The following is a 27728-nucleotide window of genomic DNA, read 5'->3' as shown; positions in this document are numbered from 1 at the left end:
GCGCAACCCTCCCCTTCCGGCTCCCCAATGAGGAGCCGGCTCCCATCGTTCACTTCAAAGAGCTGGGTCTCGGAGCCGGCTCGTTCGCGAACGACACATCCCTAAAACAAAGTATTTCCGGTGGGGTCACCGAGTAGTTTGTAATGATCCGTTTTTATTTGTGGTTACCAGTAGCCTCTTCACTCCCGTATGATTCCACTAATGTCCTAACTTTACTCCTTTAGGAAGTGTTATTTTCAAGGGGCTCCTTTTGTCAAGTGTTGTTCGCCCGACGATTTGACAACGCGGTTGAAGACAAGCGGGGCGAGAAGAGGAAGCAATAGGCCACCATCTTTCTTTTGGATGCCAGTAGCAATAACAAGAAAGAGCAGACTAGCTGCAAGTGGAGCTTGTACTTTGACAATTTACACTCTAATATCTTTGTCCTCCGCGGGATACAAGAAACAAACTGAGGGTGGCTTCGCGTGGAGCTCAAGAAGCGCCCGTCAACGTTGAGCTCGTCCTCCTCACTAGCTTTGGAAAGTTTCCGATCAGAAGACTGGCTGCTAAGAATTAGTATTCCCCGTTCTTTCATGTTTCCAACAGGTTTATCTTCCCCTAACCCCCCACCACCGCCAACCCAGGAGGCAAGAACAACGGCTACTGATGTCAAAAACGACAGCGGCAACATTATATCTTCGAAGAAGAGGAAAATAAACGGATCAGAGAGGGAAGAGACCAACGACACAATCTCCCCTTCGCCTCCTAAGACCCTCACTTCCCCCGCGTCCTCGTCGCCGGTGCACATCCAGAAGAAGTTGCGATTTGAGGACTCCTTGGACTTCATCGGGCTGGATGTGAAAATGGCCGAGGAGGCTGCCGCTGCTTCGTGCTCCAACAACAAAAGCAAAGCCGTGCTGCTGGCCGCCGGCGTTGGGGGCCACCATGCCAACGGACTGACCAAGAGTGCGGTGGGCTCGGGGACCTTCTCCAACACCAAGCCCGGTGCCGCTAAGAAACTAGTTATCAAGAATTTCAAAGGTACACCATAATAATATTGTCATAATGCACACCATTTAAGCTTGTGGCCCCCCCCCCCCAATACATTTCTATATCTATCTATATATCTATATCTATAAATATACACACAACTTAAATCCATTGGCAAAAATTCCCAGAGCCTAGCTGATGTTTTAAATGCGGCTCAGTATTGGCTCAAATATAGCTTATATTTTTCTCCTGAATGTTACACTAAAGTAAAGAGAAAAACTGTGAACCCTCACCATGCACAGGAAATGGGGAATATCTATTTATGTGCCATAAGATGGTCGCAACACACACACACACAAAAACAGAGGATCATAAAGCATCAACATCATACATCTAGCTAGTACACAATCACCCATGTTAAATATGTGACTTTGGTCCAATAAAATATGGAGAAAAAATTTCATCCCAGTGTAAGTCATTTTATATTCCGATAAGTACATTTTCTGAATTAATGATCTCACTTAAAATTACATGAAATTAATGCCAATCTTTTCTCTTGTGTCCATTTAGTTAGAATTCACATTTATTTACATATAACAACAAAATTAAAGGTAACTAAAAATGAGCAACAAACAAATACGCAGCATTTTCTAGCACCGCCTGGAAACTTGTTGCACCATTGGTCAATTTTTGACTACAATAGGAATATTTTGAACTTGCATCCCGGACGAGGAGAGAATGTTGTTCAGATAATTGGTACAGTGTTCAATGCCTCCTGGGAGAACAGAGAATAATTAGTCTGAGAATCTTATCTTGAAAAGACCACATAAATATTGTTACTATGCTCCTTTCATTTTGTGGACAAAAGCACGGCACACTACTTTGATCAACTTTGTGCTTGCATTACAAGAAACCACTAGAGAAGATTTGCCACAGATATTGAGAGCAGTGCCACATGAACGTCATCCCTGCACCCACTTCCCAGACATGACCAATCAACTCACACTTTATATAACACTCAATATGAAAAATGTGCTTTCAACACGGCAGGGTGGATGTCATATGTCTACAACCATTCATTTCTAGTTGTGTAAAGGTATTTTTGCTCTTGTGTCAAATTAATATAGTAGAATATGACTTTCAGCACCCTGTCTGTTGTCCGAAGACAGCTGGGATACGCTCCAGCTTGCCCGCAACCCTCGTGATAATAAGCAGTTCAGATATTGGATGGATGGATGGGATATGACTCTCATTGGAAAAATGATAGCTCTAGGCAGCAATGTATTTTAAGCTACTTTTAAGACACATAGTTCAAGATCTGAAGCAGAAATACGTGATACATTAATTTACTGTATGTGGCAATTAACGTAAACTAGTCTCAGTAGAATGCATTGGTATGTTACACCTCTCTAGATTACATCTTCCATAAAATGCATGTTTTTCAATTATTTACCTCTCTACCGATGTCTGTCAGTACTGAGCATTATGACTTTAAAAGGTATAACTTAATTTGTCATTACGTTGAAGAGCCAGATGAAAACACACATGTGTTGTTCTGCACCTAGAAAAGCCCAAGTTGCCAGAGAACTACACACAAGAGACGTGGCAGAAGCTGAAGGAGGCAGTGGAGGCCATTCAGAACAGCACATCAATCAAGTACAACCTGGAGGAGCTCTACCAGGTAATGCATCCCATCTCACCACTGATCGCTCTTTCCTCTTCTTCATATGCCTAAACCTCATTTTGTCATTTATCCCTTCTGCAGGCCGTTGAGAACCTGTGCTCCCACAAGATCTCTGCCAAGCTTTACAAACAGCTGAGGGCCGTGTGTGAAGATCACATCAAGGCCCAGATCAATCAGTTCAGAGAATATCCTTTTTTTTTCACAAGACAGGCCTATTAAAGTTGCAAGAAAAAGTATGTGTACCCTTTGAAACTACCTGGATATCTGCATAAAATGAACATAAAATGTGTTCTGATCTTCATCTAATTCAACAACAACAAAAACAGACAAACTGTCTACTTGAACTAATACCACACAGTTATATGTTCTCATATTGTCACCTTCACAGTGTGCGGTGGAAAAAGTATGTGACCCCTTCGGCTAATGAACTAATTGGAGTCAGAAGTCAGCAACCTGGAGTCCAATCAATAAGACAAGATTGACGGAGTTGGATAAAGCTACCCTGCCCTACAAAAAAAACCCCACCAGTTTGTAGTTTGCCATTCTCAAGATGATATGATGAAGTCTGATATGAACCATTCCTTGCACAAAAGAGCTGTGAGAAGACCTACAATTAAGGATTGTTGACATGCATAAAGCTGGGAAGGGTTACACAAGTATCTCTCAAAGCCTTGATGTCCACCAGTTCACGGTGAGACAAATTGTCTACAAGTTTAAAAATGTCATTTCTGTTGCTCCTCTAACTAAAAGTGGCTATCCTGTAAAGATGACTGCAAGAGCACAGCACATAATGTTCAAAGAGTTGAAGAAGAATCCTCGAGTGTGAGCTAAGGACTTACAAAATTCTCTGGCACATGCCAGTATCTCTGGACGAATGTACAATACGTAAAACACTGAACAAGAATGGAATTCATGGGAGGACGCCACTGAGGAAGCCATTGCTGTCCCAAAAACCCCCATTGCTGCACGTTTGGAATTTACAAAAGATCACCTGGATGTTCCACAGCATTCATCTTCCGTACCGCTTGATCCTCACTAGGGTCGCGGGGGGTGCTGGAGCCCATCCCAGCCGTCTCCGGGCAGTAGGCGGGGGACACCCTGAATCGGTTGCCAGCCAATCGCAGGGCTGTTCCACAGCACTACTGACAAAATATTCCGGGGACAGATGTTGAGTTGTTTGGTCGGAACTCACAAAACTACATGTGTAGAAAAAAAAAAAAGGCACAGCACACCAACATCATCATCAGCATCACAAGTGAAGTATGGATGGTCGCTACTTTGCTAGCTCGTGGCCTGGACAGGTTGCCATCATCGAAGGAGAAATGAATTCCCAAGTTTACCAAGACATTTTGCAGAAGAACTTAAGGCCATCTCCCCACCAATTGAAACTCAACAGAAGTTGGGTGATGGGCAGTTACCAAAAGCATAGAAGTAAATCAACAACAGCATGGCTTCAACAGAAGAAAATATGCCTCATGGAGTGGCCCAGTCAGAGTCCTAACCTCAAGAGACCGATTCACACCTGTCATCCCAAGAACATTGTTGAACTGAAATATTTTTGTCAATAATAATGGCTAAAAATCCCTCCTGATCGTTGTGCAGGTCTCATCTGCACTCCACGCAACGTTTAGTTGAGGTTATTGCTGCCAAATGACGGTCGACCAGTTATTAAATCCAAGGGTTCACTTACTTTTTCCACCATGCACCGTGAATGTTACGCGTTATGTTCAATAAAAATAGCGAACACAGTTTGTGTGGTATTAGTTCAAGTAGCTGTCTATTGTTGTGAATTCGATGAAGATCAGAACACATTCTATGACCAATTTATGCATAAATCCAGGTAATTCCAAAGGGTTCACATACTTTTTCTCGCAACTGTAAATTCATTGAGTGCATCATTAATATAGGACTAATCTGACATTTGCCTTAATGCCATTCTCACGGGTGCCCTGGACAGTTTGCTTTTTCTGAAGAAAATTGACAAGTGCTGGCAGGATCACTGCAGACAAATGGTAGGTTTTAATGCATTCGGGTCTCACAAATGAATTTGCACTTGCTATTTTTTACTTCACTTAACTCCCTTAACTTCATACAGTACAAGATAAGAAAACCTTTATTTGTCTCACAATGGAGAAATTCCCAATTTACGGCAGTATGTGGGCATTGTCTGTCATCACATTCTGTTCGATTACAGTGGGTACAACACTGTACATTCTCGAACAGTTTTTCCTATTGGAAATAATTTCAAGTTGATCTGCTCCAATGTAGTGTTGCACCAAGTGCTTGTACCAATACCTTACTCTGAATTTTAGGGTAAAAACTAATGTGATATCATCATTTCTAACTACCAGTACCTTATGGTAATACCGTGAAGGCGCTCCAACTCTGTTACAGAGCTGGCACACAACGCATCAGTGGCTCCACAGAAGTTGGCATCCCTTCTGTAACACGGGTCATAGTAAATCCTTCCCATTAAAAAAATATATATATATAAATATCAGAGTCCGGATGTGTCCTTGTCCACGTTTATGGCTATATGACTGAACTATCACGATTAGCTTTTTATGAAGAGAGGACTGTGTGTGAGCAGGCTTCCTGGGCCAATTCACGGAAGCATGGGGCTACGCTAATTCATGCATTGGTGCAGATGGAATTATCAACACTGTTAGGTGCTGTCGTAAAACACAATATATTCAGGCTGGTTGGGTCTCAAACTTTCCAGTGATCACAATATTAAAATATGGAAACATTAATTGTGTGTGTGTGTGAAAGTGGGTTGACTCTTGGATCACTCGTGCCATCTGGCCAATGCTTATAATTGAATATTTGTCTCTTTGTAATATACTCAACCTTTGCGGTTCATCTATAACATTGTTTCTTAACTTTTATTGCATCCCAAAAGCATGCCTGTAAAGTTTATTGAAGAGAACTTGTGAAAATGTGTTCCCTGTGATTCACTGTTGAACTGTCCAGGGTGTACAAGGTCTGTTGCCTACAACCCAAATGAAGAATGGAGCGATGGAAAATTGCTGGATTTGTTTTAATTAAGATTTACTTTGCTCCACAGATCATGATCAGGGGTATATTTTTATTTTTGGACCGCACCTATGTTTTACAAAACTCTATGCTGCCATCCATTTGGTGAGTGATCAGTGACCAATTCCCTTCTGCGAACCTCCAATGAAGCGCCTGCTCATAAGCCTGTTTATCTTGTGTAGGGAAATGGGTCTGGAGCTCTTCAGGTTCTACATCATCAGCGACCTGAAGGTCCAGAGTAAGACCATCGATGGCATTCTGCTGCTCATCGAGAGGGAGCGAAACGGCGAGGCCATAGACCGCAGTCTGCTGAGGAGCCTGCTGAGCATGCTCTCGGACCTGCAGGTAATCCCAACTGTCCAGTATTGTTGATGGCGCATGTCACCTTTTGGCAGCTTCTTGACAGATGACTTTAGTGAAAGTGCTCTGTCCTCTGACCCTCATAGATTTATCAAGACTCCTTTGAGCAGCGCTTTTTGGAGGAGACAAATCGCCTGTATGCTGCAGAGGGCCAGAGGCTGATGCAAGAGCGAGAGGTGAACTGTGTGACTGTATTCTTGTCAGCATGAAGAACTGGACAAACATGACACTAATCTGTATTTCCTCAACTAGTTGACAGGGTATTTATTTACGGTGGCGTTGGGGGCAGACGTCTACTTGGGCTGGATGCCTTGATTTGGAATAATTTGGGAAATATAATATGCACTCCGGGTGTATTACAATTTACGTCGGCAAAATGCAACTAAATAGAAAGGAGTACTCATTGAAATACTTGATATTCACTGTTACACCACAGAAAATGACTGTAGTACATCACAATAGTCTTCTGTTAAATGTTTTCACCATTAATGGTGCTTAATTTATAATGTGATTTTTGTTATGTTAGATTTAACTTACCGGTATCGTCATTTAAATTATCATCATTATTACCATCATCATCAGTCTTCTTTCCTAGTTATTTGAAATAAATCACAACCAGTTCTTTCACGACAGGGATACATTAGTCCATCGCTATAACTCTGTTCACCTTCCGCGGCTTCGCTATTTCACAGATTTTTTGTGCGGTTTTTTTTAATGCTTTTTTTTTTAAACGGTCAATTGTGATCTGCATCCTGACCAAGGACTGACCAACATGAACAGTCTCCGCACCTCGTCTCTGTACAGCTTGCCAAATTTACCTTTGCAAATTTTTGGTCTTTGGTTTCATTGTATCAGTGGCGGATGCTGGTCTGTCAAGGAGGGGAACCTCAATTTGGTCATACATCATAAAATGTGTCCGTTTATTTATACGTGAATTCTACTCTCCATTCCTTTTCAAAAAAATGAAAAGGATGCCTTCACCATAAGATAGGTGATTGGCTCATTTCGCTCTCACTCAAAAAGAGATTCCGCCTTAGACAGATCATCCAATCATCATGCAGAAAAGCGCAGCGTCCGGACCAGCCCATTAACACCCACTGTCCATAGACTCCCAGAGATGCTGAGCGTCCAATGGACGGGACAAAAACAGCATTTATCCAATGACTCGTCTCGTTTCAATGCATTGGGACAACCTGCACTGAACTCTCAAGACGCGCTGCGCCCGCGCAGTCGACACTCAGCGTCCACACAGTTTAAAGCACAGTGAATCTGCGGGATGAATGAGAAGAGAGTCGCGTCGTAACCAGTAATAAGAAGCTGATTCGGAACAAAAGTTGAGCATGTTGTAGCACATATTTAGTCAATGACATGTCCACACAATTGTACGTACACACATATATTTGATCACTTACTTTTTGACATTTTAGGGGAAGCTGAGCTTCCCTTGCAGTCTTAGAGCAATCGCCTCTGCATTGTATACATAGTTCAGTATTGTATTATAACTGTAAAAAAATAAAGCTGAATTATCAAGTACCAAATACAACTTTATTGTCAAATGTGCTACAGCACAGTTGAAATTTCGTCCCTCACATTTTTTTGCTTTTTTTAAAATAAATCGTATTTCACGGATTTCACTTATCACTGGTTCTTTTTGGAACGTAACCCCCGCGATAAGCGAGGGATTACTGTACCTCTGTTTCACATACGTGTTAAACCTTCAGAGTACTCATCGAAGTACCTAAAATTCTGTTTTACCACAGAATATTACTGCAGTACATCACAGGATTCTTTTATTTTAATTGTAATCATTTTATTCCACATAAATTTCATTATTTTAGATTTGACTTTGTCATTATCACCATCATCCCTACTTTTCTTTCGGAGTTGGTTGAAAGAAATCAGACCGGCCTGGAGTTCCTTTCGATTGGCATCACCAAATTTAGTTCGCTTTGTATCAAGACCTATTGTACAGTAAATCTCACTGCTCGGCCATCGTATGCTTGCAGGTACCCGAGTATTTGCACCACGTCAACAAACGCTTGGAGGAGGAGGCGGACCGAGTCATTACCTATCTAGACCAGAGCACACAGTGAGTGTTCAACTTCACTTTTGCCAGTTCATTCTGATAAAATAAATGGAATAAATAAAAGCATGTCCAATCATTATTTCTTTGCATTGTAGAAAACCTCTTATTGCCACAGTGGAGAAGCAGCTTTTGGGTGAACATCTCACAGCAACTCTGCAAAAAGGTAAGCAGGAGCTAAAATGTGAAAACTATGACTTGCTCCATTACAGAAATTACCAAAAGAAATATTTAAAAAATATAAAAGCACTTGTGCAATTAATCTTTCAAAAGAGGTTAGATAAACAAAGCGTCACAGGGCAAGGGATGTTTGGCACAGAAGAGGTCCCAAACACGGATTTGTTTGCCTCACCGCTTGCAAATGCACAAGGACAAGAAGCATACCACAAGCAGACACAGCCAAATATGGCAAGACATGTAAACAGCACCGGAAATACACAACACCAACCGAAGTCTGTCTGGAGATTTTCATGTTTTACCAGAGGCTGCTAGGTTCTAGTTAGACTTGGGAATTTCCTCGATATGATCGAACGAAACGTAGTGTTACTTTCCCGTTATTCACTGAGGCAAAATGCCACAAGTGAAACAACTTATACCCAAACCATGTATCAAGGTGGGCAAAAAAGAGTTTTTATTTTAAGGTCATATCTCCCAGCCTTACCATTTACTATTCTAAGTTACTGTGACATTACCCATCACAGCAATCAGACTGGATGGAGTCTTTATTTTGACTGGATGTGAATTTTTTGTTCCAGGCTTGACGCACCTGCTGGATGAAAATAGGATTCAGGATCTGTCTCTCCTCTATCAACTCTTCAGCCGAGTGCGAGGTGGCGTTCAGGTTCTCCTGCAACACTGGATCGAATACATAAAGGTACATGTGGGTTTCCTTTTTGTGAATATGATGGGTGGTACTGTTATCTTTGTTCTGAAAATTTGATTATTAGAACATACTCTGAACTCATCCTGCAGGCTTTTGGAAGCACAATCGTGATCAACCCTGAAAAAGACAAAACAATGGTACAGGAGTTGCTCGACTTCAAAGACAAGGTGGACCACATCATTGATGTATGCTTCATGAAGAACGAGAAGTTTGTGAATGCAATGAAGGAGGCTTTCGAAACATTCATCAACAAGCGGCCAAATAAGCCCGCAGAGCTCATAGGTGAGATTTTCTGAAATTTTAGTTCAAGACCCTCACATCCACTTCTTGTTTTTAAATGCTGTTTTAATTTCCAGCCAAACATGTGGATTCGAAACTGCGAGCTGGAAACAAAGAAGCAACAGATGAGGAATTGGAAAAGATGCTGGACAAGATCATGATTATATTTAGATTTATCTATGGTAATAATTAACAGGCTTTCAAATAGTGATGGTGTCTCCCCATTGTGGTCATTTATGATTACATTGTGGTATTTGCTTTCCTTTAGGAAAAGACGTTTTTGAGGCCTTCTATAAGAAAGATCTCGCCAAGAGGTTACTTGTCGGAAAAAGTGCTTCTGTGGATGCTGAGAAGTCAATGTTGTCCAAACTAAAACATGGTAAAAAGAAAGACAGAAAGGATGCTAAATGAACAATTCAAGGGAGGCAGTTTGGAAAGAGATTGACTGTATGATTTCATTCTAGAATGTGGGGCAGCATTCACCAGCAAACTGGAGGGGATGTTCAAAGATATGGAGCTTTCTAAAGACATCATGGTGCAGTTCAAACAGGTAAGAATGCACATATACGTTGTTTCCTGCAGCTAATTAGCTACGATGCCCCATTATAGAGAAAACGGACAGGGAAAAAAAACTTGTCATTTGCAAATAGGCTGTTCGCATGCTCAGTTACCACAGTGCTTACATTTTTCATTTACTTATATTTATGGCCTAGATAATATGTTGTAATTATTACTCGTCGATGATGTTAGCGAAGCTCAGTGATAGACCAAGGCGCATTCTGCCTTGCATACAAATTTGGGTTATGTCGTCACCTTCGAACTTCATATATTTATTACTGAACATTGTCATCTTCCCCCCCCAACCATCCACAAGAAGACTAGATGCCTCACCAAAGCATGTCCTTCGACTGCCATGTCGTATTTCTTTCAGTATATGCAGTGCCAAAACATTCCCGGTAACATCGAACTGACTGTGAACATCCTCACAATGGGCTACTGGCCCACTTACATCCCCATGGAAGTGCATCTGCCTCCTGAGGTGAGCAAATATTTAAGTAATGGCCGTTTTATAACCTGATGTGTAACAGAAGTGTTGCACTGAATGCCTCTGTCCAGATGGTACGCCTGCAAGAGATCTTCAAAACCTTCTACCTGGGCAAACACAGCGGCAGGAAGCTGCAGTGGCAGTCAACGCTCGGCCACTGTGTCTTAAAAGCAGAATTCAAAGAGGTCGGTCCTTTATTCAGGAACACCCCAAAATTCAGACAATAAACCGTGACTTTTTCCCCCTCAACTTTAACCCCCGCAGCTTCTTCAAACATTTACTAATAAATGTTTGAATTTCTTAAAGTAATTGACGATACTATATCTGGTTATTAGGAGGTATTTCTCAATGTAATTGAAGCTACATGTGCGTAAGCACACCTTGCGCCTCTTGTCTTGCGCTCTTAATCCAGGAAATGGGCGTGTACAGTGGAGTTTATTGCCACATTGCTAAAACACCGACCATTTAGTCTGTCGGCCAATCAGATAGCAGTGACTTCACAGCCCTGCTTGACCTGCGTTTTGGAGCCACCTTGGAAGAGGTTTTGAAAAGGGGTTCCATTGTAACTGCATGTCTCTGAAAAAGTGGGGTGGAAAAGCGACCAATCAAGGTGGAGCAAGGCTGTTTGAGTCTAAAACCGGTAGAATGGAAAATCGTCTTACATACCAGATTTACCGCTACTCTGATGAACTTCTTATGTCAACTCTAATGTTGTGTGTCACCCCAGGGAAAGAAGGAGTTGCAGGTGTCACTTTTCCAAACACTAGTGCTGCTGATGTTCAACGAAGGAGAGGAGTTCAACTTGGAGGAGATCAAACTGGCCACAGGAATAGGTATGCTTTGTTTAGCCAACAACCTGTTGTTGCGTCCCTGTGATTGAGAGTGTGCTTGACAGATGTCACATTGTTTGCAGAGGACAGTGAGCTGCGTCGCACTCTGCAGTCACTGGCATGTGGCAAAGCGCGTGTCCTGACCAAAATCCCCAAAAGCAAAGATGTGGAGGACGGTGATAAGTTCTCTTGCAATGACGAATTCAAACACAGGCTTTTCCGCATCAAAATTAATCAGATCCAGATGAAAGAGACGGTACAGCTTTTTGGTCTCATGCTCACAGAGTCATCAGCGGGGATGTCGGCAGTGAACTCTGAAGTTTTTGTGTCACTGCAGGTGGAGGAACAGGCCAGCACCACAGAGAGGGTCTTCCAGGATCGACAGTATCAGATTGACGCTGCCATTGTGCGCATCATGAAGATGCGAAAGACTCTGAGCCATAACCTTCTCATGTCCGAGGTGTACAACCAGCTCAAGTTCCCCGTCAAGGTGATTGTGCCTTTGGTTTGGGGAAGAATGCTGCAAAGCAAACAGAAGTGCTTTTGCGGTTTATTTGCACAAAATGCTTCACTGATTGTTCAGTTATCAGTAGCCTTCTGTTCGTCAATACTGGACATTCCAGGTTTTGTTATTTCTTATCACTAGCTTTTATATACAATACATGCTGATTTATATAGCGCTTTCACAACAGTGGCTGCTGTAACAAAGCGCTTAACAAAGCAGTTAACATAAATTAAAGCAATAAACACAACACATAACATAAAGCACGGACAGTCGTGCAGTCCTAACCACTTTTCCGTCACATGCTTTGTTGAAGCAGTTTGAGATGAAAGAGGAGAGAATCATAGGTTCGTTCAAGCTAATTCAGCTTTACTGGGCCACTTTTTAGATGCATCTCCACAAACAATTCAGATCCAACACAGGGTGTTCTCGGTTTAAAATTGTATCATTCCTACGGCGGCAACACAATCCAAATTTGTACGTAACACACAACGCATAGTAGAGTATTAGTAACCTACTCCAATGTAGTAGAGTAGTACATTCAGAATTACAATTAACATTTTTATGAAAAACATTTCTTGCCCGAAACATAAATATGACCAGTCGAATGAAGATAAGTACAGCAGTCACTGAGCATGCCTTCTTGTGCCGCATGACAACGTACACTTACAACCATGCACAACCTTTGTTATTGTGAACCATTTGTGACCTCAAAACATATGTGAGCACGTAAGCTCAACATCATGAGCTACTGTATATTTACAACGATAACGAGAATTTCACTCAAACGTCTGCTTCAGTTAGGCCTGGCGCACACCAAACAAAGCAGCAAAACGTGACAAACGTCACACAGTTTGCAAGTTCCGTAACTAGATTTATGAGTTGCTGACAGTCACCCCCAAATTTTGCTGCAAAACTAAGCAAAATGTAATAACAGTTGAAAGGCCTCACAACGTTGCCGATTTTACGGCCAATCAAAAATGCCATGTTGGATTTCATTAGCTTTCACAACAACAACAAAAAATCTCTCCAGAAACAAAGTGAGATCCATGTATACGATATACTTACACACATATACATAATATAATAATACACGTAGATAGGTAAACATGTTAATGTCTATTGATTTTAGGAATTGTTCAATGCGACATGGATATTCTATTGTTGAATACAACAATATAAAATGTGTGAAAATGGTGTCCCATACATTATAAATTTGTGGAACACATAGAACACATACTGTGTGCCTCAAATGCTGTTCCTCCCCTCTGCTTTTGCACACAGCCTGCTGACCTGAAGAAGAGGATAGAGTCTCTCATTGACAGAGACTATATGGAGCGTGACAAGGAGAATCCCAACCAGTATAACTATGTGGCTTAGAGAACAAACTAATAAAGTGTGAGGAGAGAACGAGGTACAGATGGTCATGAGTGATCCACCTCTATGAACCTTTTTGCCCCAGTGGATGTTAACATTATCATCATGAACCCAGCCACAGACGAGCTGTGAATGGATGCCGCTCCACAGGATGTTTGTCAGGGGGGTCGAAAGATTGTGTGGACTGCACCTCCATCAAAAGAGAGTTTTGTTCCATACTTCTCAGTGCCTCCAAGCTCATTGGACAAAGGATGCACACATACACACGTTTGCTTTTTTTTCTCTGAGCGACAGAGAATATTTATTTTCAAACTCAAGAGTCTTTGTCCACACTTTGAAACATGCTCTTTGTTATCAAGTCACTTTTTCCATTTTATCCCCCCCCCCCAATCCCCAGGCCCTTGTAAATGCCAACAAACCTTCAAAAAAGCTCCAAACACGTTAAAATGTTCTTGTATCATCAACCCGAGCCAAATATGAAACTATTGGACTTCAGTACATGGTGGTGTCAAATTAAGATTGCCAAAACTGAATGGCAATACATGACTTAAAAAAGGAGCATTTCATTATTCAAGATGTTACTATCATGCTATCCTTGGTATTTTTGTTTTGTACACTCCCTACCTATCAGACTTGCTCACAGTCCACGGTCGTCCACTCAATTTAAATGTCAAAAGCACAATATTTCACCCCCCCCCCGACCCCCTCGCCATATTACACAGTACACACCAGAGTTCTCTGGGGCTTGCGGAAAGTAATGAGTGCGTTAATGTACAACACGAAAGAATAAACGCATCTTTGTACAGACATGTTCGGTTCCTTGCTTAAGTTGAAAGTAACTTTTAATTGGGGGATAATTTTCCTTTGATCACTTCTGTGGTTTGAATCGATTGAGACGAAATAAATTGAATTTGTGTGTTTTGAGGGATTATTTTTAAAACTGTCCTTTTCGTTTGATTAGTTTTTAGAAATCAATTAGTCTGTGAGTTCCTCAGCCTTGCTTTAAAATGATAAAAGTGCAGTGACAAGTTCATCCCAGAGGCAGGTTATAGGAGTCCACACCTCTTGCCCCGTGACCAGTGGGCCCGTCATATGACTCAATGTAACGTGCCTTTCCTCATACAGTGGGCACTGGCAACTCGTCAGTCGAGTCCGAAGATCACCGACTGCTCGGCGCTTGTTATTTTCGCCCCTTCCCCACCGCCGTCAAACATCTGGACATCATGTTTCTATATGCCGTGTTCGCCCTTCTTTTCGCATTTGGATGTGGTAAGTTTCATTATTTTGATGTGCATTTAGTTATGAAACTGGAGCGTGTCGCCAACTCCTGGAACGAGCGTCGGCCCATATTTTTAGTGGTAGTGTGTTGTGTTGAACAGAAATGTATTTTCTTCAAGCCAAACACAAATATTAATAACATACTTTGCAAAACCTATAAACGAATCCACAATCGTCTGTCGAATGCGTAATCAACGCAGCTGATCTAGTTAGCTCTAATGCTAATTACCGTCGACGTCAACAACATCGTAATTCGGGCATCAGAGCGTTTGCGGATCTTAAATTTCACGCTTTGGTGTATTAACATAGTTATTTTTGTACGAGCAAGCCAACACTAGTTGATAGCCAAACTATACTATGACAGCTATTTTGAAAAGTAAGCTTTGCTGGTGTCACTTCTGTGGCGTTATATTAGCGCAACGACTGGCTAACGCTAGTTTTGAAAGCTAGAGTTTGAGTTAATGATTAAACCATATCTTGTCTATTTACCCCTTGCTTCTCGATTGTTGTTCCAGGCAGTAGCAATGTTAACCGCACAACGGTTTCTTTTTATGATGTAAATTGAAATACAGTGTCGCGCCCGCTTGTTAGCATTTAACCCAGTATGGGTGCTAACAGCGGGACGACCTCATGAAGGGCTAACTGACCTGAAAGTTAAATCATTTCTGCAACCCAGACTCCAAAAAGATCTTGTTTCGCTCCTAAAAATATTTTGAATGGACGCCCTCACTGTTTATTGTACTGAAGTTAATGCTTACAGGGATTTGTTAATTTGGGGTTTCCTAGCTGACAACGATTTTCTCAACGTGTAGCGTCATTTGGCTTTAAACCTCATAATACATAAATCGACAAGCTGGTGTGTTTTGTGCGATCTTCTGCCACAGTTATTCGTATTGCCAGCCGTTTCGACATATTGCGCAACCCAAAAAATACTGTTGTGATCATTCAAACACCAACCAAAGATTGGATTCTCTTCTTTCACCTGAATATTTTGTCAGTACGTTTCCTTTTCTTTCATAATCGGTTTTAGAACATGGGTAGGTTGAGAACTACAACACTGGTTTCTGCCAAAAAGTGGAGAGAATAGGCTTTTTTGTGAAAATAAACATGTCAAGCTGAACAGTGACTTCAACAAAATATTTGTTGCTTTACTCACAGCGTACACTATAAAACACGGCTGAGAAAACAATTCTGATGACAAATTCATATACAGGTACACATACAGTATGAATCGCCCCATGAGTGACACAGACTCACCACATTGTTTGTTCGAGTGGTTAGCGCGTCGACTTCACAGTGCAGAGGTACTGGGTTCGATTCCAGCTGCGGCCTTCGTGTGTGGAGTATGCATGTTCTCCATGTGCTTGTGTGGGTTTTCTCTAGGTCCTCCGGTTTCCTCCTGCATTCCAAAAACATGTATAGCAGACTGGTTGAACACTCCAAATTGTCCCTAGGTGTTACTGTGAGCGTTAATGGTTGTTCGATTCTGTGTGCCCTGCGATTGGCTGGCAACCGGTTCAGGGTGTCCCCCGCCTACTGCCTGAAGACAGCTGGGATACGCCCCAGCACCCCCCGGGACCCTACTGAGGATAACAGTTTGGTGAATGAATAAAAATACCAGATTTCTTTCAAATAGCAATCAAGGAATATTTATTAACTGAGGACCGCTCAAGGCATACCTCCCTTGTAGGTTATTTTTATAGATGCAGTTTCTGTGCTGACTCTTGTAGAGCAAAACTACAGTATATCTACAGGGAAATGAAAGTGACATACGTTATGGTAATGTATCTTTTTCAGTGACACATCCGTCACATGGGGCTGAGGTCAAGGTCAAAGACAAAGATGACAAGTTATGTCTTTACGCCAATGTCATGGTCAACTTCTCCGTTTCGTATATGACGTCAGAGAACAAGGTAAGATTATGATCTCAAATTCAGACACCAATTTTCTATTCATGTGTCGCACAGCTACTCTGAAAATGATGAGGTGTGTTGCTCCCGAAATTCTTGCTAGTCAGCGTTTCACTTGTGTTTTCCTGGTGCACGTCCTGTCACATGCCCGAGTGAATTTTTGGGCTGCAGCTCAAATAACTGTAGGATTGGTTTCACAATTGAACCTCCAAAGTGGAACTCGATCCGTTTTTGACACCAATTGACTTTGCAGATGCTCATAAAGATTTGTGATTGTAAATATTGCACACGTTTAACAATTACGATTGTGTGCCCTGACAATTTTCTGAGCAAATCTGGGTGGACAAAAGTTGCTTTTAGCCCTCCAAAAATTGGCCATTGCTGACCAATGCCAGAAGGGGGGGGGGGATGCTCAAATGAAAATGTTTGGTAAGTGTGTACCCAGCTTTAATCTTTATGATGCTTCTCTCTTCAGACTGAGCTAGCCGAGTTTGAACTTCCCTCTGAAGTCATGTCTAGCGGAAGCAAATGCGACAAGACCAGCTCGACACTAAATCTCAACTTTGGAGCGGGACACTCCTGGAGCATTAACTTTACCCTTGACGGGAACATATACCAGGCGGATTCCATCACATTTTCCTACAACCTCAACGACTCCACCATCTTCCCTAAATCTGTGTTGAATGGTAAGACCCCGCGTCTCCAAGATTATCTACAAAGATGTGTATTAAGACAACTTCAGCAGTAAGATGTGAGCAAATTAGCAGCATGCCGTGCTCCGTTTATCGTCGGCTTGTTAATTACACACACACTCTTTGTGAGTGCAGATGAAACAGAAGGTACAAGAATCTAACAAACAGGTGATATGTGAAATGTGAACACACCAATGTTAAAATAGGCTTTTCTGATGTAAAAATAAAAAAGAATACAAAAACACATTTCTTAATTAAAAAAAAGAATTAAGTATGAACTAGAAAATGTGCAATATCCTCATTTCCCTGTGTACACTCAAATCAAATGCTTGGCAGTACACCTTTTCACATGGAGTTAGCACATTTACCTCAGGTCTGAGGTTTAGAGTTCAAATGTGGGTTTTGACCTTCCCTTGTGGGGTTTACATGGTCTCACCGTGCTTGTGGTTTTTCTGCAGTTACTTTGACGACTTCTCACATTCCAGAAATATGAATGTTGGGCTCACTGATAACTCTAAATTGTCTTTAACCCATTTCATCCCACCGGTCACATTTGTGAAGGACAACAATGATTTAATGTACAGGGATCAATTTTTTTTTATTACTGATTACTTAAAAGGGCTACCAATGACACTGGATTTTGACTTTTAAATGTGGGAAAAATTTGGGATTAAATGGGTTAAATCTGAATGAATTTGAATGGTAGCCTGACTGTCCTGCATTGGCTTGGTTGTTACTCCAGGGTGCACCGTACCTCTTGCTTAAAGTTACGTGGCCTGTAGCACACCTGCGTCCCTAATGAGGATTAAAGCACCGTTATATGCAGAATGGATGGATGTCATAAACAGAGTGGATGGATGAACCAGACAAGATCTAATTATGTTTTTATTTCCACGCAGACACTTGTAAGATAGTGAAGATCATCACACAGAGTTACCAAAATCAAAAGCAAGTGAAGTGTCAGATGAACTTTTTTTTTTTTTGTTAACCAATTGAATGGAATGCTTCATGGCCTCAAAAGGCTTCATCTGGCCATCAACTACAGGTAGCTCTATTTTTTTTTAAACACACCTCCAGTCCCTCCCCGCGGACAGACCAAATTGGCCAGAGAAAATGGCTAGTAGTGATAGGCTGCAGCACGTTTCGAATCGTGTACAAATTGTGGTTACCTTTCTGCTGTAGGAATGGTATTTTGTTGAACACGGAGGTTCCTCTGTATTTGTACACAAGCATCTAAAAAGCAAATTATACATATCCCTTTTCCCCCCTTCAGACACTCTTTCTGTGAACATGAGGCCTCAGATCACCGACGTAAGCATGAATACCTGCTACGCATGCAAGAGTGAAGAAACCATCCAGTCTGACTCAGTCAACCAGACTCTGTGGAACGTGCTCATCCAGGCATTCATCAGCAACGGCACACAGAGTGAAAACCGTAAGGGCGATCCCAGCCTAATGCTAAAAGACATTCTCCTACTCAGCGCCTCCCTCTTTTCTCAGTGACGACCTGTTCCGCCGACCTAAACACCACCCCCACCGCCTCTCCCACCACTGTGGCTCCAGTGACAAATACCACCACCAGTACACATGCTCCGACGACCAGCCCCGCCCCTACCCTCCCCACACCCTCCACCGGAAGGTTCGCCATCAAACCGGATGAGAACAGCACGGCCTGTCTGTTGGCAAACTTTGCCCTGCGGATCGGAGTCAAGCAAGGCGAGGTATGTGCGATCCCGCCAAACACTTAACTCTCCGGATGGAATGAGGCCACGCTGATTCTTGGTCATTGCTGCTTTAGAAATATCAGGAGATCAACTTGGACCCCAACATGACCACCGTTTCTGGATCGTGTGGAGTCAACACGAGTGAGCTGGTGTTGGTGTCTAACGCCATGACCATCGCGCTTACCTTCATCAATGTGAGTCCTCGCCTACTCTTGTGAGAGCATGTCTGGTTTCTCGGGCCATAACATTAGGTACACCTGCACCTGCATTTCCACTACAAGAGCTGCATCAAGAGACTTTGCTACTAAGATAATCCTCACTTTTGATGGATGCCAGGTTCATAGTAGCTTGTGGAAGGCACAAAACGCAAGTCAAGCTCTTTTTTTTTCTGATCACTTCCAAATTCTGTGCATTTATAACCATTTTCTGGACCTTAGTTGAATTTTGATTTCATATACTGTAAACGTCAGTTTAATTTGATTTCACCTAATAAATCAAAGCTGATCATTCTATGGAACAATCATTTTGGTATAGATCATAAAGAAATTGTAGTTTTCTGCAACTATGTTTCTAGCTTAATGTGGTCGCTTGCCTATCGTATCTACTTATGCACTGAGCTTTCTCGTAAATTTTGGATGAACTGGACAAAGTATTAGACACTTCAGGAATTTGTGCCGTAGTCTTAGAGCAACACAAATTGCAACCATAATGACTCGTGCATTGTTAAATTAATACATCTCAGACATTACCATTTTCAGTTCCAATTAACAAATGTAACATTTTTTTTCTTTGATTCGGTCGGTGTTCTTTCAAGGAGAAGCCCACATATTTTATCTATTCGTTTATTTTTTTAGACGACAAAACCAACTGATGCACCAGTTTGTCAGAAATGTAATGCTAAAGCAGTTTTGTCAAGCTCAATTTCTGATAGAACTGTTTTAGTTGTGATTAGTATCCTTGTAACTAATAGTCTGTTGAGCTCTCTGTATCAACAGCAATGTATTCACATTGGGGAAATGTAGTGATTCCAAGATGATTAATCATCTTGTTTACGCATGTGGTTACTTGTCTCTGATATGAATATTCATGTTTCATGACAGGACACCAAAAAATTCCGCCTACAGGCTGTGAATGTCACCGCAAGTCTCAGTTTTGGTAATACGAGTAGTTTTGTTTTCCCAAAACACATTGAACACATTCTCCAAGGAGGAGGAGGCTAATGATGGCTTGTGTGTTTGTCTCAAGGTGTGGTCTTCTCTGAGGCGAACAGCAGCTTGAGTCTGTGGGAGGCGGCGGTGGGCAGCTCGTACATGTGCAATAAGGAGCAGAACTACACCATCACCAGCCAGCTCAACCTCTTTACCTTCAACCTTCAAGTGCAGCCATTTGCTGTGAAGAAAGGCGTCTTCAGTACAGGTAGCCTCCTTCACTTAATAGTCGTTTAGCAGCATTTACAGACACATTATTGTTCAAGTCTGGAGAAATACAGGAATTTGCATTTCACTTTTTTTCAATGGGAAATAGAGGTGGCCAATATGACTGAAAAGTGTATTACGAGATTAAGTATTTCATATCAGTCTATTATTGAATTTTTATTCATTTTTTTTACTCTTTGAAACAAGGATCCAGAGTAAAAAGGCAGAATTCTGTTAATTTTATTATTTGTATGGTATACAAATCAGACACACCACAGAACCCGTTCTCTCCACAAAGGTGAATCCTTCGGTCCATTCGTCCTGAAGTCTACCATACTCGTCATCTTTTTTTCTTTTCGCCATTTTATTCGTTTAGGATTAACTTTGAGCTAATGACCGAGCGGGCTGATTCAAAAAGGGGCGGTTACCTGTTTCCGCAGCAACGGCCACATAGGCCAATGTTATCCAATCAAAATTGCTCCTGGAGCCAACTGCCGCCCCGAACAGGAAATGAGCAGTAAGGAATCGATGGACGGTTTAAACAAGCGAAAATATTTTGTTTTATCTGCGAGCCAAATGCAATCATCAAAAGAGCCATATATGGCTCGCGAGCCATAGGTTCCCGACCCCTGTGAAGCCCACCATCCAGTAGCCTCCGCCTACAGCATGCAGAATTCTGGGTCAGATTTTCTTTCATCCTTTCATTCTGTGTTTGACTGACTCTCTTTTCGTCTGCAGCCCATGAGTGTCCATTGGACGACACCAGCATCTTAATCCCAATCATTGTCGGCGCTGCCCTGGCTGGCTTGATTCTCATTGTTGTGATCGCATACGTGATTGGTCGAAGAAAGACCTATGTTGGGTATCAGACCCTCTGAGAAGCCACTTTGCAAATCAGTCACAACATATGACGGGGTCCCCCAAGCCTGGTCCTTGCTTGGATTTATGTGCAATGAACTTGATTGGCTCCCAACAACTCAAATTTGTCATTGAAATCAGAAAGTTGTTTTGTGTGTTAAACAGGCACACAGAGCATTTCTGAGAGTTTGCAGAGACAATAATGTGGTAGTTTTCCCTTCAAGGACCAAACTTGTCTGCTCCCTGTGTTTTGTGTTCCTTTGTTTTTCATTTGTTTTTATTTTTGTGAATGAGCAAATGCAACATCCACATGTGTTGGCCCCAATCACATGTCAACATAACGTCAGACTGCAGACATATTAAAGTATCTTAATATGAATGTGGTAAAAAAAAAAAAGTTCATTATTTCAGGAGTTCAAAAAGTGAACATAATTATTAAACACAAAGTAATTTTGAGTGCCAATTTCAATATGAAAAATCATTTTGTTTCCTTTGGTCAATTTTGGCATACCTTCTGAAAAAGTTTTCCACGATATTCAAATTTATTGAGACACACCCGTGTCACGATATCACACTGCTGGGGGACTTTCTTCAACTACACTGGCAATTTTGCATTTGCTCTACTGAGACTCCATGTTGTTTGCCTGATGATTTCATCCCTTGCACATTATATTCATTTACTTTGATTTAGTTTGATTTGTATTTTTCCATCATCTCAATAATCCAGGAATGGGGAACCAATGTCATGTGGTCTGTTTTTGGCCTGCCATGCAAGTCTACAAATGAACCCTCAGAGGAACTGTTTGAAAAAGCTCCAAAACATTTAACACACAGATGTTCGAAATGTAGTTACTTTCTAAAACTTTGGAAGAAAACGTTCCCCACCCCTGCAATGATTGAATTTATTGATGCTGAATAATTTCTCAGGATTCAGAAGCAAATCTTTCACCAAAGCGCAGAAAATGAAAGTTGTCGAGATAAATCATTCACTAAAGGGTGAAAGGTGTGCACCACTCGGGATGCTTAAAGAAGCAGCTTTAGCCAGTGTTTGCCCCTGTAAAGAGGGAGAAACGCCCAATTCCACAATTGTGAAATACCTTTTTGTCCCCACCCACACACTCACAAGACGTTATTACGTGTCAATTAAAACCAACACCATCACTTTTCGGTCCCGCATGTAGACATGTTATAGCGTTTTCTGTTCAAAAGGGTCTGTAACACTTTGCACGAGTCAGAAAAATCAATCCGAAGAGTCTTTTCTTCCGTAATAGTTTGAGACACTATGTTCTGAAAAGGGATCGTATTGTTTCATTTGAGGATTTTTTTTTCATGTAAATGCACTAAAATGCTCTTTACCTTTTTTTTTCTTGGGGGTGGGGCGCATATGTATTTGGAACTTGTGTCACGTGATAATTGTGTTGTGATCCAGGCTCTGAGGGCTGCAGGTGCTCCTTAATTAAAATGTGTAACATGGTCATGTTGGTGGTCACTTGACAAATCCTAATTGAAGATACAGATGCGCAAGAAGTTATGTGGGCAGCATTCTGATTGGCTAAATCCTCTTGACTTGCTCACACTTGCTGTCACTGCGCATCTGTTCTTGCCTCACTTCCTTGATGACTTCAGATTTTTAGGTGAAGCTTTCAACTGGCTCTCCTTGCAGAGTGCCACCATTTTGGTATGGAAAGCGCTCAGCACCACGCACTCCTTGACTTCCTGTTCGAAGGTCGTTTTCCTCAACATGCACTGCACCCATGTCAGAGCCTCAGTTTAGCATGTGTATGTGTGTGTGTGTGTGTGTGTGTGTGTGTGTGTTTCCACCCCCCATTTCCTTGTCTTATTGCGACAATAACAAGCCAGTGTGACACTTGTGTATACAAAGGAGTATTAGGGTCGTGCTGACAAGAAAGTCCAAAACTTAGAAAAAAGTCAAAAAGCCGTTATTGTATGAGACGGAAGTTAAATATTACAGTGGTAAATTATATACATGTTATAAGTTGTTTAATATTTTTGAGCATGTCACACGATCTTAGAAATTATCATTTTCTCTAACTTATTACGGTAAATTATTCTCCTATATTCAATTTATTTCATTTGAATTTGTTGTCATATAAAAACTATTCATACATCAATATTTCCTATTACATTTTTTTGCCATATTAAGACAATATTCTTGCAAAATTACACCTTTTTTTTACATTACAACTTTCATAAATCACATTTTTCTCAAATGTGTAACAGCTTTATTCTCGTAAATTATTGTCACCTTGCAGTGTTTAACCATACATTTTTGTCATATTGCAACTTTAGTCTCAGAAACTGACAGTTTCACAAAGTATGAGGATTTGATTCTCAAATTACTTTATTTTGTTGTGTATGACTACCGCTAATGTAAAATGTTTTTTTCTCGTCCATGCAGCGATTTATCACATAAAATAATTTTTTTCTTCATATTACAAATTTATACTCATGTCATTAATTCTCCCGTCATATAACAAATTACCCACCCACCCCCAATAATTCTGAGACTATATTCTCATTGGATTTTCATTTTATCTGTTTGCCCCGACTATTCCTTTGTATGTTTCAACTGGTCCAGCAAGTCTGATGATTATTTGTTGTTTGTTTTGGGTTTTTTTAATCCCCTCCCCATTCTAAAATGTGCTGCTTCACCTTGCTTCCCCCAGGACTTTGTGTCAGTGTTTGAACAATTGCAGCTTTGTTACTTTCCATCTTTTTGCCACATCAACCAATAGAGAATAGTGCCTTGCTCAGTACAAGTATTAATTTTCATGACAAAGCCTATGAAAGGTTTATTATTTCTCTTCCCCCCCAGCATCTCCTCCTATGTTCAACAAAAGGGATTCTATGTGTGTAACCTTGCTTTGTTTTGCTCTCACAAACTGGATTATAAAGTGTTTCAAACATGTTGGTTTTAGTAATCTGGAGGTTTATGAAAATAAAAGTATGCTACTGTCCTGGCTCTTCTGAGTAAATGTTTTATTTGTTAGACTGTAGAGCCTACTACCTTAGCACTAACCCCTTCTTCACCCAATCTTATTCCATGAAGATATTGACCTTTTCTTTCTTCACTTTCATCTAGCTGAGGAATGCCAGACGGACTCGGAGAGCTTCCTTGTTCCCGTAGCTGTCGGCGTTGCCCTGCTTGTTCTCATTCTTATCGTTCTGCTGGCCTACTTCATCGGGAGAAAGAGAAACATGGCCAGCGGTTACGAGTCTTTCTAGCGTTGTCCTTTTTTTGGATGGGTGATGTTTGTAAGCGGGAGAGTCACCTGTGTTCCTCTCTCTTCACCTTCATTAGCACTATTGTTTGATGTTAGCTTTTACTCTTCACACGCGCTTTTCTTTCCTGCTTCTTCATGGACTATTTGAAAATGGGGAATCATACCAACTAGTGGGGAACTAAAAAGTAATGTAGCACCTTTGCTTAGAGTAGTCATTTAATGATTTTAGGGAAATTGAAGGAAGTATTTATGGGCCCCTTGACTCGATTAAGTTCTCATTGGGTTGCTCCTAAAATTTCAAAATATCATTTTAAGTCTCAGTTTAGCGGAGATTGTGACTGACAACCAGAATATCTACAGTATTCTCATCGTGTTGAAACAAAAACATTAAAACGGCTTAGATCAGTATAATTGTTAATTCAAAGCATTAAGAGCCACTATATATTTTTGCCACTTGCTTGCAATATTTACTCTTCTGACAGTTCGTGTAGTATTCATTGTTTTGACATGTAGCTTCTCCTAATAGGCAATTGCAGTGAAACTAATGCTCTATTCACATGAGATGGAGGAGCATTGTGTTATATCACCAAAATATTTTGACCACCTCCCACCTTGCAATTCTGTTCAACAACTCAACTGTATTTATAGAGCACTTTCAAACAGCCATCGCCACATACAAAGTGCTCTGAACATGTACACCCCAAAAATTCAAACTGGGCATAACTGCAGTGTAAACATAGCCTAAATCGCAGACATCCACTCAAACATCCTACGGTATTCGGTAAAATATACATAACCCCCTGTTAGCACATTAGTTCAACCATCTGGCCTTAAAGATGTCCCCCTTGCTAAAATCTTCAAGCACTCATATTTCTCTTCATAAATGTTTACTTGAGGGTTTATGTGGTTGTTGGCTACTGTATCATCTATTGTGATTATACTGCTCAACAAATTAGTACTTTTTTTTTTCAAATCGGGGATACCAGCTTTTCTGTATGAATATTTTTTGCACTTATTCCGAAACTACCCTCACTTTTTCTGTAGCACATCAGTTTTTCCTAACAGTAATAATATAATAATTATATATTTAAATATACAGTGTATCATACATATTTCATAATATTTATGAATTCGGGATTAGGTTCAGCAACAGGAAGGATTTTTTTTTCTGAAATGTCATAGCTATAAATTACACATGGTAAAATCCTTATGAAAGTATTTCAAAAACCTGTTTTTGAAGATCTTAAATACGTGATTGAAATATGCTCTCACACCTCTCATAATATGCTCTCTGAATTATCACATTGTTGATTCTCTCTGTGGAAATCTAATAATCTTCCAGACTCGGATCTGTGCTTCTTCAAACCACATTGAGGATTTTTAACATTCTTTTTCCTCCCAAGCTTTTTCTCCCAACAAATCCACAGCACTGACTTTACTATTTCGTGTGTGTGTGTTTGTGTGCTACTCAGCCGAGGAGTGCTTCCTGGACTCTGATTTGAGCTTCTTGGTGCCCATTGCGGTGGGCGTGGCCCTCAGCTTCCTAATCGTCCTTGTCCTTCTCTCTTACCTGATCGGCCGGAGGAAGAGTCGCACTGGCTACCAGTCTGTGTAAAGCTCTGCTTCTGCTCCCAAATAAAGCCCAAATGTTCTTTTTCCGGCCCTTGCCCTGCAAAAGTAACATGAAGCTTATGCCCCGTGTATCCCAGCGATCACTAGTTGTCTCTTCCTCCTCCTCCTTCCATTTCAAATGAAAATTGCATTGTTTGACTCAAGACTGCATGTCTATTTTCACTCCCAAACAGAGGGGTGGCTTTTCCCCTGACTGCCCTTTTCATTATACTTAAAGTGAACCTCTTGAATTGAATGAAATATTTGTTGTTGTTGAATGACTTGAATGTACAAGAAAATTATAGCACATTGACTTGTATGCCAGAAAATGTTCATTTTCTTTCAAAATGCACACAATATTGAAATAAACTTGAATGAAAAGGGAAACGAAACACTTACCAGCACTGCAACCACATTTTGGGGTGGGGAAAAAAAGATGTGATCATGGATGAATACTTATTTTATGTCAAGGGAACAAAATATATATTTTCTTCATTTAATACTTAAGCCTTTTCATCAACTACAGACACTACATTGCACAGCAGTCCACCACTAACCCGCCACCACAGTTTTGTGCCTTTCCATTCGACCCCGTTCAGTTGCTTTGCTCGAGAAGAAAGTTATGTGATGGTGAGCTTGTCTTAACGTGTGTGCGGGGATAAGGGGGGCGAATTCAATAAAGGTTGGTTCTTGTTTTGTAGCGCTGTTGTTTGTTTCTTTTCTGGCCTGAGATCTTGTGACTGAAATCAAAGGTTGCCAGACTGCCCAATTTGACGAGCTGGTTTACAACCTGATCCAAGTTTATGAGGTATGTGTGTGTGTTGCGACCATGCGGCCGTTATACATTAAAATGGAAGAAAATATAGAGTTGGTCTGCCCTTTACACCTGCAAGATTTCCCAACAAAATGAATAAGCCAAATACTGTTATGCTTGCACAGAAGACCAGTAGGATGAATAGGGAACCACTGATCATTAGAGTGGGCTAACTCCATTTAGGTCATGTTTAAGTGCAGTGTAGAAATGAATGGAGAAAAGAGACTTTTTTTATTTATTCTTGTCCATGATATAGCTTTTTAAAAGCAAATATTGGTCAAATCATTTGCTTTTTGATTATCTTTTTGACAAAGCAATTCATTAGTTCCCGTACTGTAAATATTTACTATCAAATTGATAGTAAATATTTTTATTTTTGACTATCTGTAAATTTAGTTTCCTGCTCTTAATTGTGAATGCATACTTGATGGTTTTAAATGCTCCTGAAATTAAGTGCTGCTTGACGAGCCTAAATTGTGTATGTATGTGACATCATTGAAGGCCTCAGGTTGAAATGCACGCCCGCCACTGCTATCAATATTGCCTGGTTTAATGTGATGCGTGCATGATCACTCCCACTCATTGGCACAAGATGACAGAAGCCATTTGAAAAGCTACCCAAATGAGGGGGGGAAAGTTGGAAACGACCCTCATTATGATGTAGTGCAGTTCAATAAGCATTCGTTATTATGCATTTGATGTTTTTCTCCGAATATTTTTAGTCCACGCAAATGGCACTCAGCAAGTGAAGTTAGTTACGTTGTAACATAGGACCTCTTGTTTGACTAACAGCTGAGCAGATTTTAGCAAATCCTTTGAATTTGTGAGTTTTTGCAGATTCTCGGCTTGAATTCATTTAGTTTTCCTCATGACATCGACAATAATATTGGGTTTATCACAAATGTCTTGCATATTATGACGTTCAACAGGCTGTCTAATACTGTGTATTCAATGTGACGTTTACTCTTTCCTTGTCAGCTAGAAAACTAACTCGAAGTGCACAGTGGAGTCTGGTATGGACGGTGCCACAGCCAGCATGTTGCAGTGTTACGCTCCATGGCCGCAATGCGCAGAAGCCCACAGGCAGACGTAAGCACGAAAGATAGCCTCTGAGCTGTGTGGACGTGCAGATT

At 41.0% G+C, this 27728-nt stretch overlaps 2 protein-coding genes across 4 annotated transcripts; both read left to right on the top strand.

Moving 5' to 3' along the window:
• The first annotated feature begins 106 nt into the window (after nt 1-106).
• cul4b (cullin 4B) lies at nt 107-13855 on the top strand. The gene is made up of 20 exons (XM_052080460.1): nt 107-1020; nt 2535-2650; nt 2735-2838; nt 4596-4665; nt 5721-5794; nt 5872-6034; nt 6136-6225; nt 8056-8138; nt 8231-8298; nt 8888-9006; nt 9105-9297; nt 9372-9476; nt 9563-9673; nt 9759-9844; nt 10226-10333; nt 10411-10524; nt 11067-11172; nt 11253-11425; nt 11507-11659; nt 12956-13855. The coding sequence occupies exons 1-20, from the start codon at nt 573-575 to the stop codon at nt 13049-13051; spliced, it is 2580 nt and encodes an 859-aa protein (XP_051936420.1). The 5' UTR covers nt 107-572; the 3' UTR covers nt 13052-13855.
• A 290-nt stretch (nt 13856-14145) lies between these two features.
• Nucleotides 14146-26481, top strand: lamp2 (lysosomal-associated membrane protein 2). Of its 3 annotated transcripts, none has more exons than XM_052081112.1 (9): nt 14146-14317; nt 16124-16239; nt 16712-16922; nt 18202-18363; nt 18429-18649; nt 18727-18846; nt 19753-19807; nt 19898-20068; nt 25643-26481. In XM_052081112.1, the coding sequence occupies exons 1-9, from the start codon at nt 14272-14274 to the stop codon at nt 25783-25785; spliced, it is 1245 nt and encodes a 414-aa protein (XP_051937072.1). In that variant the 5' UTR covers nt 14146-14271; the 3' UTR covers nt 25786-26481. The 3 variants fall into 3 exon arrangements, with proteins under 3 accessions (XP_051937072.1, XP_051937064.1, XP_051937077.1); XM_052081104.1 differs by lacking the exon at nt 25643-26481 and adding an exon at nt 24029-24690; XM_052081117.1 differs by lacking the exon at nt 25643-26481 and adding an exon at nt 20806-23908 and having other exon boundaries at nt 14148-14317.
• Nucleotides 26482-27728: the final 1247 nt, after the last annotated feature.

The sequence above is a fragment of the Hippocampus zosterae genome, chromosome 1 (genome assembly GCF_025434085.1).
Source record: "Hippocampus zosterae strain Florida chromosome 1, ASM2543408v3, whole genome shotgun sequence".
Classification (NCBI taxonomy): Eukaryota; Metazoa; Chordata; class Actinopteri; order Syngnathiformes; family Syngnathidae; genus Hippocampus; species Hippocampus zosterae.
The sequence above is the reverse complement of the archived record's forward strand: the minus strand, read 5'-3'. Positions and strand labels throughout refer to the sequence as shown.

Coding starts and splice junctions, on each gene's coding strand:
- cul4b (XM_052080460.1), top strand. CDS start 573: ATGTTTCCAACAGGTTTATCTTCCCCTAACCCCCCACCACCGCCAACC. Junction 6,226..8,055: donor GGCTGATGCAAGAGCGAGAG/GTGAACTGTGTG, acceptor GTATGCTTGCAG/GTACCCGAGTATTTGCACCA. Junction 11,660..12,955: donor AGCTCAAGTTCCCCGTCAAG/GTGATTGTGCCT, acceptor TTTTGCACACAG/CCTGCTGACCTGAAGAAGAG.
- lamp2 (XM_052081112.1), top strand. CDS start 14,272: ATGTTTCTATATGCCGTGTTCGCCCTTCTTTTCGCATTTGGATGTG. Junction 16,240..16,711: donor ATATGACGTCAGAGAACAAG/GTAAGATTATGA, acceptor TTCTCTCTTCAG/ACTGAGCTAGCCGAGTTTGA. Junction 18,847..19,752: donor TCGCGCTTACCTTCATCAAT/GTGAGTCCTCGC, acceptor GTTTCATGACAG/GACACCAAAAAATTCCGCCT.